General features: G+C 46.9%; 1 protein-coding gene across 1 annotated transcript in view; it reads right to left on the reverse strand.

Moving 5' to 3' along the window:
* Nucleotides 1-20,000, reverse strand: part of LOC128695692 (thyrotropin-releasing hormone receptor-like) — a 97,147-nt gene that overhangs the window by 32,607 nt on the left and 44,540 nt on the right. The window contains exons 4-5 of the mRNA XM_070093232.1: nucleotides 8,010-8,158; nucleotides 6,810-6,888 (exon numbers count right to left, since the gene is read on the reverse strand). Of these exons, the coding sequence (XP_069949333.1) occupies nucleotides 6,810-6,888; nucleotides 8,010-8,158 (228 nt within the window). The remainder of the gene's footprint in view (nucleotides 1-6,809; nucleotides 6,889-8,009; nucleotides 8,159-20,000) is intronic.

Below are 20,000 nucleotides of genomic sequence, written 5' to 3' on the forward strand. Positions count from 1 at the left end.
CACACTAGATCAACCAGGTGTGGTGACATCACTGACCACACTAGATCAACCAGGTGTGGTGACATCACTCACCACACTAGATGAACCAGGTGTGGTGACATCACTGACCACACTAGATGAACCAGGTGTGGTGACATCACTGACCACACTAGATCAACCAGGTGTGGTGACATCACTCACCACACTAGATCAACCAGGTGTGGTGACATCACTGACCACACTAGATGAACCAGGTGTGGTGACATCACTGACCACTCAAGATCAACCAGGTGTGGTGACATCACTTACCACACAAGATCAACCAGGTGTGTTGACATCACTGACCACACTAGATGAACCAGGTGTGGTGACATCACTGACCACACTAGATGAACCAGGTGTGGTGACATCACTGACCACACAAGATCAACCAGGTGTGGTGACATCACTTACCACACAAGATCAACCAGGTGTGGTGACATCACTGACCACACAAGATCAACCAGGTGTGGTGACATCACTTACCACACAAGATCAACCAGGTGTGGTGACATTACTGACCACACAAGATCAACCAGGTGTGGTGACATCACTTACCACACAAGATCAACCAGGTGTGGTGACATCACTGACCACACAAGATCAACCAGGTGTGGTGACATCACTTACCACACAAGATCAACCAGGTGTGGTGACATCACTGACCACACAAGATCAACCAGGTGTGGTGACATCACTTACCACACAAGATCAACCAGGTGTGGTGACATCACTGACCACACTAGATCAACCAGGTGTGGTGACATCACTGACCACACTAGATCAACCAGGTGTGGTGACATCACTGACCACACTAGATCAACCAGGTGTGGTGACATCACTGACCACACTAGATCAACCAGGTGTGGTGACATCACTGACCACACTAGATCAACCAGGTGTGGTGACATCACTGACCACACAAGATCAACCAGGTGTGGTGACATCACTGACCACACTAGATCAACCAGGTGTGGTGACATCACTGACCACACTAGATCAACCAGGTGTGGTGACATCACTGACCACACAAGATCAACCAGGTGTGGTGACATCACTGACCACACAAGATCAACCAGGTGTGGTGACATCACTGACCACACTAGATCAACCAGGTGTGGTGACATCACTGACCACACAAGATCAACCAGGTGTGGTGACATCACTGACCACACTAGATCAACCAGGTGTGGTGACATCACTGACCTCACTAAACGTACACAAACCTGTCAAAAGTTTTCTTTAAACTCACAATAAAAAAACAATTTAGTTAAACTTTCTTTATCTCTCACTGCCACAGTTGTGAGAAACTTCCAGGAAAAACTTTTTCTACCTCCAAGAAAGGTGCCAAGACGGAGGCGAAGGGCTCTTGTTCCAAGGAGTTGGAAGAGGTACCTCACTCTCTCAGCGGAAGAGAGAGAGAGAGAGAGAGAGAGAGAGAGAGAGAGAGAGAGAGAGAGAGAGAGAGAGAGCGAGAGAGAGAGAGAGAGAGAGAGAGAGAGAGAGAGAGAGAGAGAGAGAGGAATGCGGAGACCCATTATTGGTGGAAATAAAATATCTATCCTTGATACCCACCCATCCAACCCGAAAAAAGAGAGGAGAACACATCCACCATCATTCAGTCAATGGCTACCTTGCCTTGCACTTGCTAGCATCACAGGTCACTTGGTGATTCACATCAGCAACATCAACCTCAAAACTAACATTCCGTTTACACATTCCGCATTTATTCCACGTAATTTCCCCGCATTTCCTGACGCAAAAAAATAGAGTGGACGCCCTGCAAGGTGGAGCATCAGGGCGGTGATTTAATTACCATGTTAATTATATTTGAAAGATGAGGCTGAGGGCCTTTAATTATAAAGTGAGTAGGGAAGGTAAAATGTACTGTGTGGTACAGTTGGGAGGAGAGGGAGAGAGGGAGAGAGGGAGAGAGGGAGAGAGGGAGAGAGGGAGAGAGGGAGAGAGGGAGAGAGGGAGAGAGGGAGAGAGGGAGAGAGGGAGAGAGGGAGAGAGGGAGAGAGGGAGAGAGGGAGAGAGGGAAAGAGGGAGAGAGGGAAAGAGGGAGAGAGGGGGGATGATGCTGGGATGAGATGAAAGGAATCTAGTGGTGATGCTGCTGCTGTAGCTGCTACTGCTGTTGTTTCTTCTGCTACAGCGGTTGCTACTGCTGATTCTGGCACGATACCCATACAATCTTCCTGGCACGATACCCACACAATATTCCTGGTACGATACCCACACAATATTCCTGGCACGATACCCACACAATATTCCTGGTACGATACCCACACAATATTCCTGGCACGATACCCACACAATATTCCTGGCACGATACCCACACAACACTCCTGGCACGATACCCACACAATATTCCTGGCACGATACCCACACAATCTTCCCGGCACGATACCCACACAATCTTCCTGGCACGATACCCACACAATATTCCTGGAAGATACCCACACAACATTCCTGTCACGATACCCACACAACACTCCTGGCACGATACCCACACAATCATCCTGGCACGACACCCACACAATATTCCTGGTACGATACCCACACAATATTCCTGGCACGATACCCTCACAACATTCCCGGCCCGATACCCACACAACATTCCTGACAAGATACCCACACAATCTTCCTGGCACGATACCCACACAATATTCCTGGCACGATACCCACACAACATTCCCGGCCCGATACCCACACAATATTCCTGGCACGATACCCACACAACACTCTTGGCACGATACCCACACAACACTCCTGGCACGATACCCACACAATATTCCTGGCAAGATACCCACACAACATTCCTGGCACGATACCCACACAGCACTCCTGGCACGATACCCACACAATCTTCCTGGCACGATACCCACACAATCTTCCTGGCACGATACCCACACAATATTCCTGGCACGATACTCACACAATATTCCTGGCACGATACGCACACAACACTCCTGGCACGATACCCACACAATATTCCTGGCACGATACCCACACAACATTCCTGACACGATACCCACACAACAATCTTGGCACGATACCCACACAACACTCCTGGCACGATACCCAAACAACAATCTTGGCCAATATACCCACAGCATTCCTGAGCATTACCCACCCACACAATCTTCCTGGCACGATACCCACATAACATTCCGGCACGATACCCACAATATTCCTGGGCAATGAACCATACACAACACTCCTGGCACGATACCCACACAACAATCTTGGCACGATACCCACACAACATTCCTGACACGATACCCACACAATCTTCCTGGCACGATACCTACACAATATTCCTGGCACGATACCTACACAATATTCCTGGCACGATACCCACACGATACAGGAGCTACTCTTCACCATGAAACAAATAGGTGAGGCTGAGGATTTCTACGATACTCTCGAGGGATTAAGAGGATTTAAATCTTACATCAACAATTATTTGAAAGGACTGAGTGAGGATTACATTGTGTGAGGTGAAGGTTGCGCTGTTCAGCACTCCTGCTGCTGCTGCTGCTGCTGCTGCTGCTGCTGCTGCTACTGCTGCTGCTGCTGCTGCTGCTGCTACTGCTGCTGCTGCTGCTGCTGCTGCTGCCGTGCCGCCACCTGCTGCCGCCGCCTGCCGCCGCCTGCCGCTACCGTTACCGCTGCCGCCTGCTGCCGCCGCCTGCCGCTGCCTGCCTGCTGCTGCCGCTGCCTGCCAGCTGCCTGCCGCTGCCGCTGCCGCCGCCGCCAGCTGCCGCCACCGCCGCCGCCGCTGCCGTTACCGCCGCCTGCTGCCGCCTGCTACCGCGCCGCTACCTGCCGCTGCCGCCTGCCTGCCTGCCTACCAGCCTGCCGCTACCGCTGCTGCTGCCTGCCGCCGCCTGCCGCCGCCTGCTGCCACCTGCCACCGCCGCCACCGGCCGCCGCCTGCCGCTGCCGCCGCCTGCCGCCTGCCGCTGCTACCGCCGCCGCCTGCTGCTGCCACCTGCCGCCGCTGCCACCGCCTGCCGTACGCCACCACCGCTGCCTACTCCGCTGCCGCTACCGCTACGCCGCTGCTGCCACCTGCCGCCGCTGCCGCCGCCGCCGCCTGCCGCCGCCTTACCGCCTGGCCGCCGCCACCGCCTGCCGCTGCCGCCGCCCCTCCCGCCACCGCTGCCTACCGCCTTGCCACCGCCGCTGCCACCGCCGCTGCCTGCTGCCTGCTGCCACCGCTGCCGCTGCCGCCGCCTGCCGCCGCCGACTGCCGCCGCCTGCCTGCCGTTGCTGCCGTACCGCCTACCTGCCTGCTGCTTCTACCGCTGCATACCACCTTGCCACCGCCGCTCCACTGCCACCGCTGCTGCAATATGTGTAGCCGTGTGTGTGTGTGTGTGTGTGTGCGTGTGTGTGTGTGTGTGTGTGTGTGTGTGTGTGTGTGTGTGTGTGTGTGTGTGTGTGTGTGTGTGTGTGTGTGTGTGTGTGTGTGTGTGTGTGTGTGTGTGCGTGTGTGTGTGTGTGTGTAACCTTCTAATTGTATTCACCTAACTGCGCTTGCAGGGGTCGATCCATAGCTTGTGGCCCCGCCCCTTCACTGATCGCTACTAGGACCACGCTCTCTCCCTGCTCCATGACACTCACACACACACACACACACACACCATGTGTGTGTGTGTGTGTGTGTGTCAAAGAATGAATAATGAATCACTGAGTAATGACGCCGCTGTGAGTAACATTCTCACCGGAAACTCATTAGTCACCATCACGGTCATTAGCGACTGTGACCCGCCATCCGCAGGTCACAAGGGAGGTCACTACAGGTCATTTCAAGTCAGTCTATCGTGTTTCAAGTCAATCTATCGTGTTTCATGTTACTCTATCGTGTTTAAAGTCAATCTATCGTTTTTTCAAGTTAATATATCGTGTTTCAAGCCAATCTATCGTGTTTCAAGTCAATTTATCGTAAGTCAGGTCAATCTATCATGTTTAAAGTCAATCTATCGTTTTCCAAGCCAATTTACCGTCTTCCAAGTCAATCTATCGTCTTCAAGTCAATCTATCGTCTTCCAAGTCAATCCATCGTCTTCCAAGTCAATCCATCGTCTTCCAAGTCAATCTATCGTCTTCCAAGTCAATCTATCGTCTTCCAAGTCAATCTACCGTCTTCCAAGTCAATCTATCGTCTTCCAAGTCAATCTACCGTCTTCCAAGTCAATCTACCGTCTTCCAAGTCAATCTATCGTCTTCCAAGTCAATCTATCGTCTTCCAAGTCAATCTATCGTCTTCCAAGTCAATCTACCGTCTTCCAAGTCAGTCTATCGTGTTTCAGGTCAATTCGAGTTATTCCAGGTCAGGTTAATGACAAGTTTTTCAGTCAAGTCAAGCCACTTGGAGTAATCTTGGGCAAAACGTTGCTTTATGCACGTCATTATTCATCTTTAAAGAATACAATGACGTCATTATTGAGCCTTAAAGAGTACAGTGACGTCACCAGTGGAGCTTTACAGAATACAATGACGTTATCAGTGGAGCTTTAAAGAATACAATGACGTCATCAGTGGAGCTTTAAAGAATACAATGACGTCATCAGTGGAGCTTTAAAGAATACAATGACGTCATCAGTGGAGCTTTACAGAATACAATGACGTCATTATTGAGCCTTGAAGAGTACAGTGACGTCACCAGTGGAGCTTTACAGAATACAATGACGTAATCAGTGGAGCTTTACAGAATACAATGACGTAATCAGTGGAGCTTTACAGAATACAATGACGTAATCAGTGGAGCTTTAAAGAATACAATGACGTCATCAGTGGAGCTTTACAGAATACAATGACGTAATCAGTGGAGCTTTACAGAATACAATGACGTTATCAGTGGAGCTTTAAAAAAATTCAATGACGTCATTATTAGTGCTTTAAAAGCTCTCTGATGTCAGTGAGAGCAGTGACGTCACCTACACTGGGGTTCCCTCACACCTTGAAAAATCTCTCAACCACTTAGTATGCAAATTATCCAAAACATCTTTTCTCTCTCTCTCTCTCTCTCTCTCTCTCTCTCTCTCTCTCTCTCTCTCTCTCTCTCTCTCTCTCTTCGTGAAGCATCAGTCGTTATATTTATGGAACTTATATTTTGATTTTTTGTGGGAGGAATATGGTCTAGGGGGGTTTGGGGCACCCCTTTTAAGGGGGGATTTTTGAAGGGGGTGTCCTGGAGATGTAAGGGGGTAATAATGTGTGTGTGGGGGGTTAGGAGCGGCGGTTCGACCCCCAGTGACCACGAAGAGGTGCGTACAGTGAGAAGGGAAGTGCACAGAGAGGTGCACACGGTCATGTACCCGGGGACGTACGTGATGAACACTTGTGCACAGGAACGCACACGGTGAGCACTCACGTACATACTGACGTATAAGAACTCACGTACACATTGACGTATAAGGACTCACGTACATATTGACGTACAAGGACTCAGGTACACAGTGACGTACAAGGATTCACATACGTATTGATGTACAAGGATAGATCTCACGTACACAGCTGTGCAAATTAATCTCTCACGTACACGGAAAACCCACGTACACGTTCCTTGTGATAACATACACACACAAACACGTACGCAGGAGAGCCACGCACACAGTAAAACCACGTACACAGGAGAGCTACATACAGAGGAGAACCACGGACACAGGAGAGCTACATACAGAGGAGAACCACGGACACAGGAGAGCTACATACAGAGGAGAGAAGAGCCAGGTACACAGGAGAGCCACGGACGCAGGAGAGCCACGGACACGTACCTTATGGTGACCATTGTGGTGGCCGCTAACGTCTTCAAGATGCAGGAAGTCGTCTCTGTGCCGAAATCTTCGCGAGAACCTGGAGATTATTTAAAAAATTATTATTATTATTATTATTATTATTATTATTATTATTATTATTATTATTATTATTATTATTATTATATTTATGGAGACAATGAAGCATTATTTAAAGTGACTGATTTTTAATATCGTTCGGTACTTTACATCACTGCTTAAGGTCCTCTTCAGAGGACAGAAAAAGTGCACTACTGTGCAAAACGAAATATAAATACACAGTGATATACAGAAATACACAGAAATATAGAGAAATATACATGAATATATAGAAATATATAGAAATATTCAGAAATATAGAAATATACATTGGAAAACCATACTCGTTTGTGTTTGTTCCATTGTACTGTGATTGTTCCATTGTACTGTGTGTTCCATTGTTCTGTGTTTGTTCCATCGTTCAGTGTTTGTTCCAGTGTGCTGTGTTTGTTAAATTGTACTGTGTTTGTTCCATTGTACTGTGTTTGTTCCATTGTACTATGTTTGTTTCAATGTACTGTGTTTGTTTCACTGTTCTGTGTTCCATTGTTCTGTGTTTGTTCCATCATTCAGTGTTTGTTCCAGTGTGCTGTGTTTGTTACATTGTATTGTGTTTGTTCCATTGTTCTGTGTGTTCCATTGTTCTGTGTTCCATTGCATTGTGTTTGTTTCAGTGTTCTGTGTTTGTTCCATTGTTCTGTGTTTGTTCCATTGTACTGTGTTCCATTGTTCCGTGTTTGCTCCATTGCACTGTATTTGTTCCATTGTTCTGTGTTCCATTGTTCTGTGTTTGTTCCATTGTACTGTGTTTGTTCCATTGTTCTGTGTTCCATTGTTCTGTGTTTGTTCCATTGTACTGTGTTTGTTCCATTGTTCTGTGTTTCATTGTTCAGTGTTTGTTCCATCATTCAGTGTTTGTTCCATCATTCAGTGTTTGTTCCATCATTCAGTGTTCCTTTGCACTGTGTTTGTTGCAGTGTACTGTGTTTGTCCTATTGTTCAGTGTTTGTTCCAGTGTACTATGCTTGTTTCAGTGCACAGTCTTTGTTCCATTGTTCAGTGTTTGTTTCATCATTCATTGTTTGTTCCAGTGCACAGTGTTTGTTCCATTGTTCTGTGGTACTCTTCCTCAGGTAGACTCACATGATGAGTTGTCTGGCGATGAGTGTGTTCATGACGACGATCATGATAAATGGAACAACCAAGGTCAGTAGGGTGTCGATCCAGTTGATCACGTTCATCAGTCCTCTGTAGTCAACCCTGAGGTTACACTCTGTGATGGGGGATCCGTCCTGTGGCAGGGAGAGATGCTGTGTTATGTTGTGGTGATGATACTGTGGTGGTGATGCTGTGGTGATGATGCTGTGGTGATGATGCTGTGGTGATGATGCTGTGGTGGTGATGCTGTGGTGATGATGCTGTGGTGATGATGCTGTGGTGATGATGCTGTGGTGGTGATGCTGTGGTGATGCTGTGGTGATGCTGTGGTGATGCTGTGGTGAAGATACTGTGGTGGTGATGCTGTGGTGATGATGCTGTGGTGATTCTGTGGTGATGCTGTGGTGATGCTGTGGTGATGCTGTGGTGAAGATGTTGTTGTGATGCTGTGGTGATGATGCTGTGGTGATGATGCTGTGGTGATGTGGTGATGCTATGGAGTTGATGATGTGGTGGTGATGCTGTGATGGTGATGATGTGGTGATGCTTTGGTGGTGATGATGTGGTAGTGATGCTGTGGTGGTGATGCTGTGGTGGTGGTGATGCTGTGGTGGTGGTAATGCTGTGGTGGTGGTGATGCTGTGAGGGTGGTGATGCTGTGGTGGTGGTGATGCTGTGGTGGTGGTGATGCTGTGGTGGTGGAAAGAGACGGTGAGGGAGAGACGTAAGACTGTGAGTTAAAAATGCTACTTTCTCTCTCTCTCTCTCTCTCTCTCTCTCTCTCTCTCTCTCTATCTCTCTCTCTCTCTCTCTCTCTCTCTCTCTCTCTCTCTCTCTCTCTCTCTCTCTCTCTCTCTCTCTGTCTCTCTCTGTCTCTCTCTGTCTCTCTCTGTCTCTCTCTCTCTCTCTCTCTCTCTCTCTCTCTCTCTCTCTCTCTCTCTCTCTCTCTCTCTCTCTCTCTCTCTCTCTTTTTTTTTTTTTTTTTTTTTTTTTTTTTTTTTTTTTTTTATTTTTTTTTTTTTTTACACATGGTTTGACAAGGTTAAGGATCCCTAGCTTTATTGACAAGCTATTTACAGGTTAAGGATTCCTAACTTTATTGACAAGCTAAGAGCTGTTACCTACATCAGCTCATTTGAAAGCATTTTTATTGTTATGAGACATACAAGTAGGGAACAGGATGAAGTTGGAGCCATCTGTGGGCCAGCAATTTCATTTGATCAACTGACGTTATCTCGTTGACATCATTATGCTGAACGAATGTGTTCCATACTCGAGTCATCCTGGGTATGTATGATCTCAGATGGAGTGATGTTCTGGAGAAGGGTACAGCCAGAGTGAAGTTGCTGCTTTCTGCCCGTCTTGTGGCATAAAAGCTTGTTTCGCGCTGTCCTCGAAGTGGATCCAAGTGTGGTATTTTGACAATATTGGCCTTGTACATAACAGTAAGGCCACCCACATCCCTCCTATGTTGAAGGCTCTGCTGAAATGACAGATCCATCCAGGATGGGTCCAGGCGAGAGATGAGACGTCTTGCTCTGTTCTCTACTCTGTCAAGCAGTCGCAGATGAGAGGGGGGACAGGCAAACCAAGAAAGTGGAGCATACTCAAGGTGTGAGCGTACTTGTGCCTCGTACAGTATCTTGCAACCCCTACTGTCAAGCAGATGCGAGATACGGCGAAGTGCTGTAAGCTTCCTGGCTGCCTTGTTTGCAAGATTTACAACATGGTTCTTCATGGTTAGTTTGGAGTCAAATTTCACCCCAAGGATATCAACTTCTTCTCCAGGTGCCAACATCCTCCCATTCATCCTTACTACTGCACCAGCATTACCATCATGGTGCCTAGAGACGATCATCATTTGCGTTTTCTCAGGTGCAAATGTTACTTGCCATCTATTTCCCCAAGCTGATATAGCTCTCAGCTGGTGATTGATGTAGCTTAGAGCAGCTGGCATTTCTTCTCTTGGATAAGTGAATGTCAGTGTACAGTCGTCTGCATATGCATGTGATTCTGGGATGAGATGAAGAAGGTCGTTGAAGTAGACATTCCATAACAGTGGACCCAGCACACTTCCTTGTGGAACGCTTGCCCCAATAGGATGTCTTGCTGATTCCGTTCCATTGAGGACTACACTTAGAGATCTACCATGAAGGTAATCACTGAGGAGACATAGCGTAGAGCCTGCAATTCCCAGTGCTTGAAGTTTTGCTAAGAGGCCCTGGTGCCACACCCGGTCGAAAGCGCCAGCTTTCTCTCTCTCTGTCTGTCTCTCTCTCTCTCTCTCTCTCTCTCTCTCTCTCCCTCTCACTCTCACTCACTTTATATTCTTAATGTTTCATATATATGCAAATCACCCATAACACATGTCTAACACCTGACAATGCACCTGCTGCGCCTGTCACAACTCTCTAATGATACATATATTACCTTCCCCCACACTTATATATATATATATATATATATATATATATATATATATATATATATATATATATATATATATATATATATATATATGTATATATATACTATTATTTAATTATTTATTATCTAGATTTCTTACTTTCGTGGGGGACGCGCTAAACCCGTTAGAAGGACTCCCACAGCATCCTTGAGAAAACCCGGGAGCGAATCAGGTTTGATTGGAGGGAAATGTGGAAGAGAGGAAAGAAGAAGGTGAGGAGGAGGAGGAAAAGTAGAAGTTAGAACAGCTCAAATTCCTTGGATAAAAAGCTTCTTTGCCTTCATCAAGACACACTCCCTTTCTCCTCTCTCTCTCTCTCTCTCTCTCTCTCTCTCTCTCTCTCTCTCTCTCTCTCTCTCTCTTTCCCCTCGTGAGGGGAATCTCGAGAGGGTATATATTTTTTCCATCTGTCCTGGGTATTAAGTAAACAGTAACATCATTAAGCTCGTTTAATTATAATTACCATACAGTAATTATCTTACTCTCACACCTGCCATTATGTCTCTATCTCTAATTTCAAAAGAATATTTATTTATCCTGTATATTATGTTTTACACACACACACATATATATATATATATATATATATATATATATATATATATGTATAGTACAGTCAGTCAATCTGACTGATGAGTTAAGTCAGTTGGGGCACTGAGGAGAGTACAGTCACTCTGATGAGTTAAGTCAGTTGGAGCACCAAGGAGAGTACAGTCACTCTGATGAGTTAAGTCAGTTGGAGCACCAAGGAGAGTACAGTCACTCTGATGAATTAAGTCAGTTGGAGCACCAAGGAGAGTACAGTCACTCTGATGAGTTAAGTCAGTTGGAGCACCAAGGAGAGTACAGTCACTCTGATGAGTTAAGTCAGTTGGAGCACCAAGGAGAGTACAGTCACTCTGATGAGTTAAGTCAGTTGGAGCACCAAGGAGAGTACAGTCACTCTGATGAGTTAAGTCAGTTGGAGCACTAAGGAGAGTACAGTCACTCTGATGAGTTAAGTCAGTTGGAGCACCAAGGAGAGTACAGTCACTCTGATGAGTTAAGTCAGTTGGAGCACCAAGAAGAGTACACTCACTCTGATGAGTTAAGTCAGTTGGAGCACCAAGGAGAGTACAGTCACTCTGATGAGTTAAGTCAGTTGGAGCACCAAGGAGAGTACAGTCACTCTGATGAGTTAAGTCAGTTGGAGCACTAAGGAGAGTACAGTCACTCTGATGAGTTAAGTCAGTTGGAGCACCAAGGAGAGTACAGTCACTCTGATGAGTTAAGTCAGTTGGAGCACCAAGGAGAGTATAGTCACCCTGATGGGTTAAGTCAGTTGGAGCACCAAGGAGAGTACAGTCACTCTGATGAGTTAAGTCAGTTGGAGCACCAAGAAGAGTACACTCACTCTGATGAGTTAAGTCAGTTGGAGCACCAAGGAGAGTACAGTCACTCTGATGAGTTAAGTCAGTTGGAGCACCAAGGAGAGTACAGTCACTCTGATGGGTTAAGTCAGTTGGAGCACCAAGAAGAGTACACTCACTCTGATGAGTTAAGTCAGTTGGAGCACCAAGGAGAGTACAGTCACTCTGATGAGTTAAGTCAGTTGGAGCACCAAGGAGAGTACAGTCACTCTGATGAGTTAAGTCAGTTGGAGCACCAAGGAGAGTACAGTCACTCTGATGAGTTAAGTCAGTTGGAGCACCAAGGAGAGTACAATCACTCTGATGAGTTAAGTCAGTTGGAGCACCAAGAAGAGTACACTCACTCTGATGAGTTAAGTCAGTTGGAGCACCAAGGAGAGTACAGTCACTCTGATGAGTTAAGTCAGTTGGAGCACCAAGAAGAGTACACTCACTCTGATGAGTTAAGTCAGTTGGAGCACCAAGGAGAGTACAGTCACTCTGATGAGTTAAGTCAGTTGGAGCACCAAGGAGAGTACAGTCACTCTGATGAGTTAAGTCAGTTGGAGCACCAAGAAGAGTACACTCACTCTGATGAGTTAAGTCAGTTGGAGCACCAAGGAGAGTACAGTCACTCTGATGAGTTAAGTCAGTTGGAGCACCAAGGAGAGTACAGTCACTCTGATGAGTTAAGTCAGTTGGAGCACCAAGAAGAGTACACTCACTCTGATGAGTTAAGTCAGTTGGAGCACCAAGGAGAGTACAGTCACTCTGATGAGTTAAGTCAGTTGGAGCACCAAGGAGAGTACAGTCACTCTGATGAGTTAAGTCAGTTGGAGCACCAAGGAGAGTACACTCACTCTGATGAGTTAAGTCAGTTGGAGCACCAAGGAGAGTACAGTCACTCTGATGAGTTAAGTCAGTTGGAGCACCAAGGAGAGTACAGTCACTCTGATGAGTTAAGTCAGTTGGAGCACCAAGGAGAGTACACTCACTCTGATGAGTTAAGTCAGTTGGAGCACCAAGGAGAGTACAGTCACTCTGATGAGTTAAGTCAGTTGGAGCACCAAGGAGAGTACAGTCACTCTGATGAGTTAAGTCAGTTGGAGCACCAAGGAGAGTACACTCACTCTGATGAGTTAAGTCAGTTGGAGCACCAAGGAGAGTACACTCACTCTGATGAGTTAAGTCAGTTGGAGCACCAAGGAGAGTACACTCACTCTGATGAGTTAAGTCAGTTGGAGCACCAAGGAGAGTACAGTCACTCGGACAGATGAGTTACACTTCCTGCAAGTCACCAGAGACTTACTCACAATATTCCCTAACAAATTAAAACCTCGTAAACAAAATCAAATATGGCCTCACCTTGTCAATAATTTCCTGCTAAGTCCATCTCTTTACTTTCTTTACTAAAAACTCACCAATAAAATATTAATATCATATTTTATTACAATTTTTGATGTCCTGTTACTTTTATTTGACATATTAATAATAACCAGAACTAATAAAGCATTTATGTGGAATTTATTGAATTCACGGCGGAGTGTAAGATCGATCCACCGTTCGTCAACTGTGACATGATCTACAGCCACTCAGACTAAGGACGTCGCATTCAGGTATGCTGATTACTTCTCGGAAATATTGGCATGAGGAATGATGATTGGCAGATCACTGTAATGATTTACAGATGGTTATGATGACTGGCAGATGGTTATGATGACTGGCAGATGGTTATGATGACTGGCAGATGGCTATGATGACTGGCAGATGGTTATGATGACTGGCAGATGGTTATGATGACTGGCAGATGGTTATGATGACTGTCAGATGGTTATGATGACTGGCAGATGGTTATGATGACTGTCAGATGGTTATGATGACTGGCAGATGGTTATGATGACTGGCAGATGGTTATGATGACTGTCAGATGGTTATGATGACTGGCAGATGGTTATGATGACTGGCAGATGGTTATGATGACTGGCAGATGGTTATGATGACTGGCAGATGGTTATGATGACTGTCAGATGGTTACGATGACTGTCAGATGGTTATGATGACTGGCAGATGGTTATGATGACTGTCAGATGGTTATGATGACTGTCAGATGGTTATGATGACTGTCAGATGGTTATGATGACTGGCAGATGGTTATGATGACTGGCAGATGGTTACGATGACTGGCAGATGGTTATGATGACTGTCAGATGGTTATGATGACTGTCAGATGGTTATGATGACTGGCAGATGGTTATGATGACTGGCAGATGGTTATGATGACTGTCAGATGGTTATGATGACTGTCAGATGGTTATGATGACTGTCAGATGGTTATGATGACTGGCAGATGGTTATGATGACTGGCAGATGGTTATGATGACTGGCAGATGGTTATGATGACTGGCAGATGGTTATGATGACTGGCAGATGGTTATGATGACTGGCAGATGGTTATGATGACTGGCAGATGGTTATGATGACTGGCAGATGGTTATGATGACTGGCAGATGGTTATGATGACTGGCAGATAACTATGGTGATTGACAGGTGACTACACTGATTGGCAGGTGACTACACTGATTGGCAGGTGACTACGCTGATTGACTGGTGACTACGCTGATTGGCTGGTGACTACGCTGATTGACTGGTGACTACGCTGATTGGCTGGTGACTACGCTGAATGGCTTGTGACTACGCTGATTGGCTGGTGACTACGCTGATTGACTGGTGACTACACTGATTGGCAGGTGACTACGCTGATTGGCAGGTGACTACGCTGATTGACTGGTGACTACGCTGATTGGCTGGTGACTACGCTGATTGACTGGTGACTACGCTGATTGGCTGGTGACTACGCTGAATGGCTTGTGACTACGCTGATTGGCTGGTGACTACGCTGATTGACTGGTGACTACACTGATTGGCAAGTGACTACGCTGAATGGCTTGTGACTACGCTGATTGGCTGGTGACTACGCTTATTGACTGGTGACTACGCTGATTGACTGGTGACTACACTGATTGACTGGTGACTACGCTGAATGGCTTGTGACTACGCTGATTGGCTGGTGACTACACTGATTGGCTGGTGACTACGCTGAATGGCTGGTGACTACGCTGATTGGCTGGTGACTACGCTGATTGACTGGTGACTACGCTGATTGACTGGTGACTACACTGATTGGCTGGTGACTACGCTGATTGACTGGTGACTACACTGATTGGCAGGTGACTACACTGATTGGCAGGTGACTACACTGATTGGCAGGTGACTACACTGATTGGCAGGTGACTACACTGATTGGCAGGTGACTACACTGATTGGCAGGTGACTACACTGATTGGCAGGTGACTACGCTGATTGGCTGGTGACTACGCTGATTGACTGGTGACTACGCTGATTGACTGGTGACTACACTGATTGGCAGGTGACTACGCTGATTGGCTGGTGACTGCGCTGATTGGCAGGTGACTACGCTGATTGGCTGGTGACTACGCTGATTGGCTGGTGACTGCGCTGATTGGCAGGTGACTACGCTGATTGGCAGGTGACTACGCTGATTGGCTGGTGACTACGCTGATTGGCTGGTGACTACGCTGATTGGCAAGTGACTACGCTGATTGGCTGGTGACTACGCTGATTGGCAAGTGACTACGCTGATTGGCTGGTGACTACGCTGATTGGCAAGTGACTACGCTGATTGGCTGGTGACTACGCTGATTGGCTGGTGACTACGCTGATTGGCAAGTGACTACGCTGATTGGCAAGTGACTACGCTGATTGGCAAGTGACTACGCTGATTGGCTGGTGACTACGCTGACTGACTGGTGACTACGCTGATTGACTGGTGACTACGCTGATTGACTGGTGACTACGCTGATTGACTGGTGACTACGCTGATTGGCTGGTGACTACGCTGACTGACTGGTGACTACGCTGATTGACTGGTGACTACGCTGATTGACTGGTGACTACGCTGATTGACTGGTGACTACGCTGATTGATTGGTGACTACGCTGATTGACTGGTGACTACGCTGATTGGCAGGTGACTACGCTGATTGACTGGTGACTACGCTGATTGACTGGTGACTACGCTGATTGACTGGTGACTACGCTGATTGACTGGTGACTACGCTGATTGGCAGGTGACTACGCTGATTGGCAGATGGTTATGATGACTGGCAGAAGAATCTTGTCTGATGAGGATTAAAAAAACTAACTTTAAGCGAGAAATGTTGCTTCTGCTTTTGAAAAGTGAGAGAGCTTTTTCCCTGTGGTCTGAAGGAATAGTGCCAGGAATAGTGCCTGGAATAGTGCCAGGAATAGTGCCTGGAATAGTGCCAGGAATAGTGCCAGGAATGGTGCCTGGAATAGTGCGTATAATGGTGCTAGGAATGGTGCCTGGAATAGTGCGTATAATGGTGCTAGGAATGGTGCCTGGAATAGTGCATATAACGGTGCTGGGAATGGTGAACAGTGCCAGGAATAGTGCATATAATGATGTCAGGAACGTTGCCTGGAATAGTGCCAGGAATGGTGCCTGGAATATTGCCAGGAATTGTGCATGTAATGGTGGCAAGAATGGTGCCTGGAATTGTGCCAGGAATAGTGCATATAATGGTGCCAGGAATGGTGAAAGGAATGGTGCCTGGAATAGGACGAGGAATAGTATCAGGAATGATACCCAGGAATAATGCATGTAGTGGATGGAACAGTGCCAGTAACAGTGCCAGTAACAGTGCCAGTAACAGTGCCAGTAACAGTGCCAGTAACAGTGCCAGTAACAGTGCCAGTAACAGTGCCAGCATATTGTCTTCTTATTGTTTATGACTCTTAATAATAAAATAGGATTTCATTTTTATTTGTCGTCGTAATTAATATTAAAATTAAAAGTGTTATTACACCAACGTTGCTAAGGTCGTCATTGTGTGTGTGTGTGTGTGTGTGTGTGTGTGTTTGTGTGTGTGTGTGTTTGTGTGTGTGTGTGTGTTTGTGTGTGTGTGTGTGTGTTTGTGTGTGTGTGTGTTTGTGTGTGTGTGTGTGTGTGTGTTTGTGTGTGTGTGTGTGTGTGTGTGTGTGTGTGTGTGTGTGTGTGTGTGTGTGTGTGTGTGTGTGTGTTTGTGTGTGTGTGTGTTTGTGTGTGTGTGTGTTTGTGTGTGTGTGTGTGTTTGTGTGTGTGTGTGTGTTTGTGTGTGTGTGTGTGTGTTTGTGTGTGTGTGTGTGTGTTGTGTGTGTGTGTGTGTGTGTGTGTGTGTGTGTGTGTGTGTGTGTGTGTGTGTGTGTGTGTGTGTGTGTGTGTGTGTGTGTGTGTGTGTGTGTGTGTGTGTATGTGTGTGTGTGTGTGTGTGTGTGTTTGTGTGTGTGTGTGTGTGTGTGTGTGTGTGTGTGTGTGTGTGTGTGTGTGTGTGTGTGTGTGTGTGTGTGTGTGTGTGTGTGTGTGTGTGTGTGTGTGTGTGTGTGTGTGTGTGTGTGTGTGTGTGTGTGTGTGTGTGTGTGTGTGTGTGTGTGTGTGTGTGTGTGTGTGTGTGTGTGTGTGTGTGTGTGTGTGTGTGTCTGTGTGTGTGTGTGTGTGTGTGTGTGTGTGTGTGTGTGTGTGTGTGTGTGTGTGTGTGTGTGTGTGTGTGTGTGTGTGTGTGTGTGTGTGTGTGTGTGTGTGTGTGTGTGTGTGTATGTGTGTGTGTGTGTGTGTGTGTGTGTGTGTGTGTGTGTGTGTGTGTGTGTGTGTGTGTGTGTGTGTGTGTGTGTGTGTGTGTGTGTGTGTGTGTGTGTGTGTGTGTGTGTGTGTGTGTGTGTGTGTGTGTGTGTGTGTGTGTGTGTGTGTGTGTGTGTGTGTGTGTGTGTGTGTGTGTGTGTGTGTGTGTGTGTGTGTGTGTGTGTGTGTGTGTGTGTGTGTGTGTGTGTGTGTGTGTGTGTGTGTGTGTGTGTGTGTGTGTGTGTGTGTGTGTGTGTGTGTGTGTGTGTGTGTGTGTGTGTGTGTGTGTGTGTGTGTGTGTGTGTGTGTGTGTGTGTGTGTGTGTGTGTGTGTGTGTGTGTGTGTGTGTGTGTGTGTGTGTGTGTGTGTGTGTGTGTGTGTGTGTGTGTGTGTGTGTGTGTGTGTGTGTGTGTGAGTGTGTGTGTGTGTGTGTGTGTGTGTGTGTGTGTGTGTGTGTGTGTGTGTGTGTGTGTGTTGTGTGTGTGTGTGTGTGTGTGTGTGTGTGTGTGTGTGTGTGTGTGTGTGTGTGTGTACTCACCTATTTGTACTCACCTATTTGTGGTTGCAGGGGTCGAGTCACAGCTCCTGGCCCCGCCTCTTCGCTGATTGCTACTAGGTCCTCTCTCTCCCTGCCCCATGAGCTCTATCATACCTCGCCTTAAAACTATGTATGGTTCCTGCCTCCACCACATCACTTTCTAGGCTATTCCATGGCCTGACTACTCTATGACTGAAGAAATACTTCCTAACATCCCTTTGATTCATCTGAGTCTTCAACTTCCAATTGTGACCTCTTGTGTCTGTGTCCCATCTCTGGAACATCCCGTCTTTGTCCACCTCGTCTATTCCGCGCAGTATTTTATATGTCGTTATCATGTCTCCCCTGACCCTCCTGGCCTCCAGTGTCGTCAGGCCGATTTCCCTCAACCTTTCTTCATAGGACAATCCCCGTAGCTCTGGGACTAGTCTTGTTGCAAACCTTTGCACTTTCTCTAATTTCTTGACGTGCTTGACTAGGTGTGGATTCCAAACTGGTGCTGCATACTCCAGTATGGGCCTGACGTAGATGGTGTACAGAGTCTTAAACGAATCCTTACTGAGGTATCGGAACGCTATCCGTAGGTTTGCCAGGCGCCCGTATGCTGCAGCAGTTATCTGATTGATGTGCGCCTCAGGAGATATGCTCGGTGTTATACTCACCCCCAGATCTTTTTCCTTTAGTGAGGTTTGCAGTCTTTGGCCATCTAAACTATATTGTGTCTGCGGTCTTCTTTGCCCTTCCCCAATCTTCATGACTTTGCATTTGGCAGGGTTAAATTCAAGGAGCCAGTTGCTGGACCAGGCTTGTAGCCTGTCCAGATCTCTTTGTAGTCCTGCCTGATCCTCGTCCGATTCGATTCTTCTCATTAACTTCACATCGTCTGCAAACAAGGACACTTCTGAGTCTATCCCTTCCGTTATGTCGTTCACGTATACCAAGAACAGCACAGGTCCTAGGACTGACCCCTGTGGAACCCCGCTTGTCACAGGCGCCCACTCTGACACCTCGTCGCGTACCATGACTCGTTGTTTCCTCCCTGTCAGATATTCTCTGATCCATTGCAGTGCCTTTCCTGTTATGTGTGCCTGGTCCTCTAGCTTTTGCAGTAACCTCTTGTGAGGAACTGTGTCGAAAGCCTTCTTGCAGTCCAAAAATACGCAGTCGATCCACCCCTCTCTCTCTTGTCTTACTTCTGTCACCTTGTCATAAAACTCTAGTAGGTTTGTGACACAGGATTTTCCTTCCCTGAAACCGTGCTGGTTGTCAATTATACACTTGTTTCTTTCCAGGTGCCCCACCACTCTCCTCCTGATGATCTTCTCCATGACCTTGCATACTATACACGTTAGAGATACAGGCCTGTAGTTTAGTGCCTCATGTCTGTCTCCCTTTTTAAAAATTGGGACTACATTTGCCATTTTCCATACCTCAGGGAGTTGCCCAGTTTCAAATGATGTGTTGAAGATCTTTGTTAATGGCTCACACAATATCTCTGCTCCCTCTTTAAGGACCCATGGAGAGATGTTGTCTGGTCCCACCGCCTTTGAGGTGTCAAGTTCGCATAGCAGCTTCTTCACCTCCTCCTTGGTTATATGTACCTCATCCAGCACTTGCTGGTGTGCCCCCCTGTTCTGATTTCTTGGAGTCCTACTGGTTTCCACTGTAAATACCTCTTTAAATCTTGTGTTGAGCTCCTGACATACCTCTCGGTCGTTTCTTGTGAATTCCCCATCACCCTTCCTCAGTCTGATTACCTGGTCCTTGACTGTTGTTTTCCTCCTGATGTGGCTGTACAACAGCTTCGGGTCAGTCTTTACTTTTGATGCTATGTCATTTTCATATTGTCTCTGAGCCTCCCTTCTTATCTGTGCATATTCGTTTCTGGC

The sequence above is a fragment of the Cherax quadricarinatus genome, chromosome 42 (genome assembly GCF_038502225.1).
Source record: "Cherax quadricarinatus isolate ZL_2023a chromosome 42, ASM3850222v1, whole genome shotgun sequence".
Taxonomy (NCBI): Eukaryota; Metazoa; Arthropoda; class Malacostraca; order Decapoda; family Parastacidae; genus Cherax; species Cherax quadricarinatus.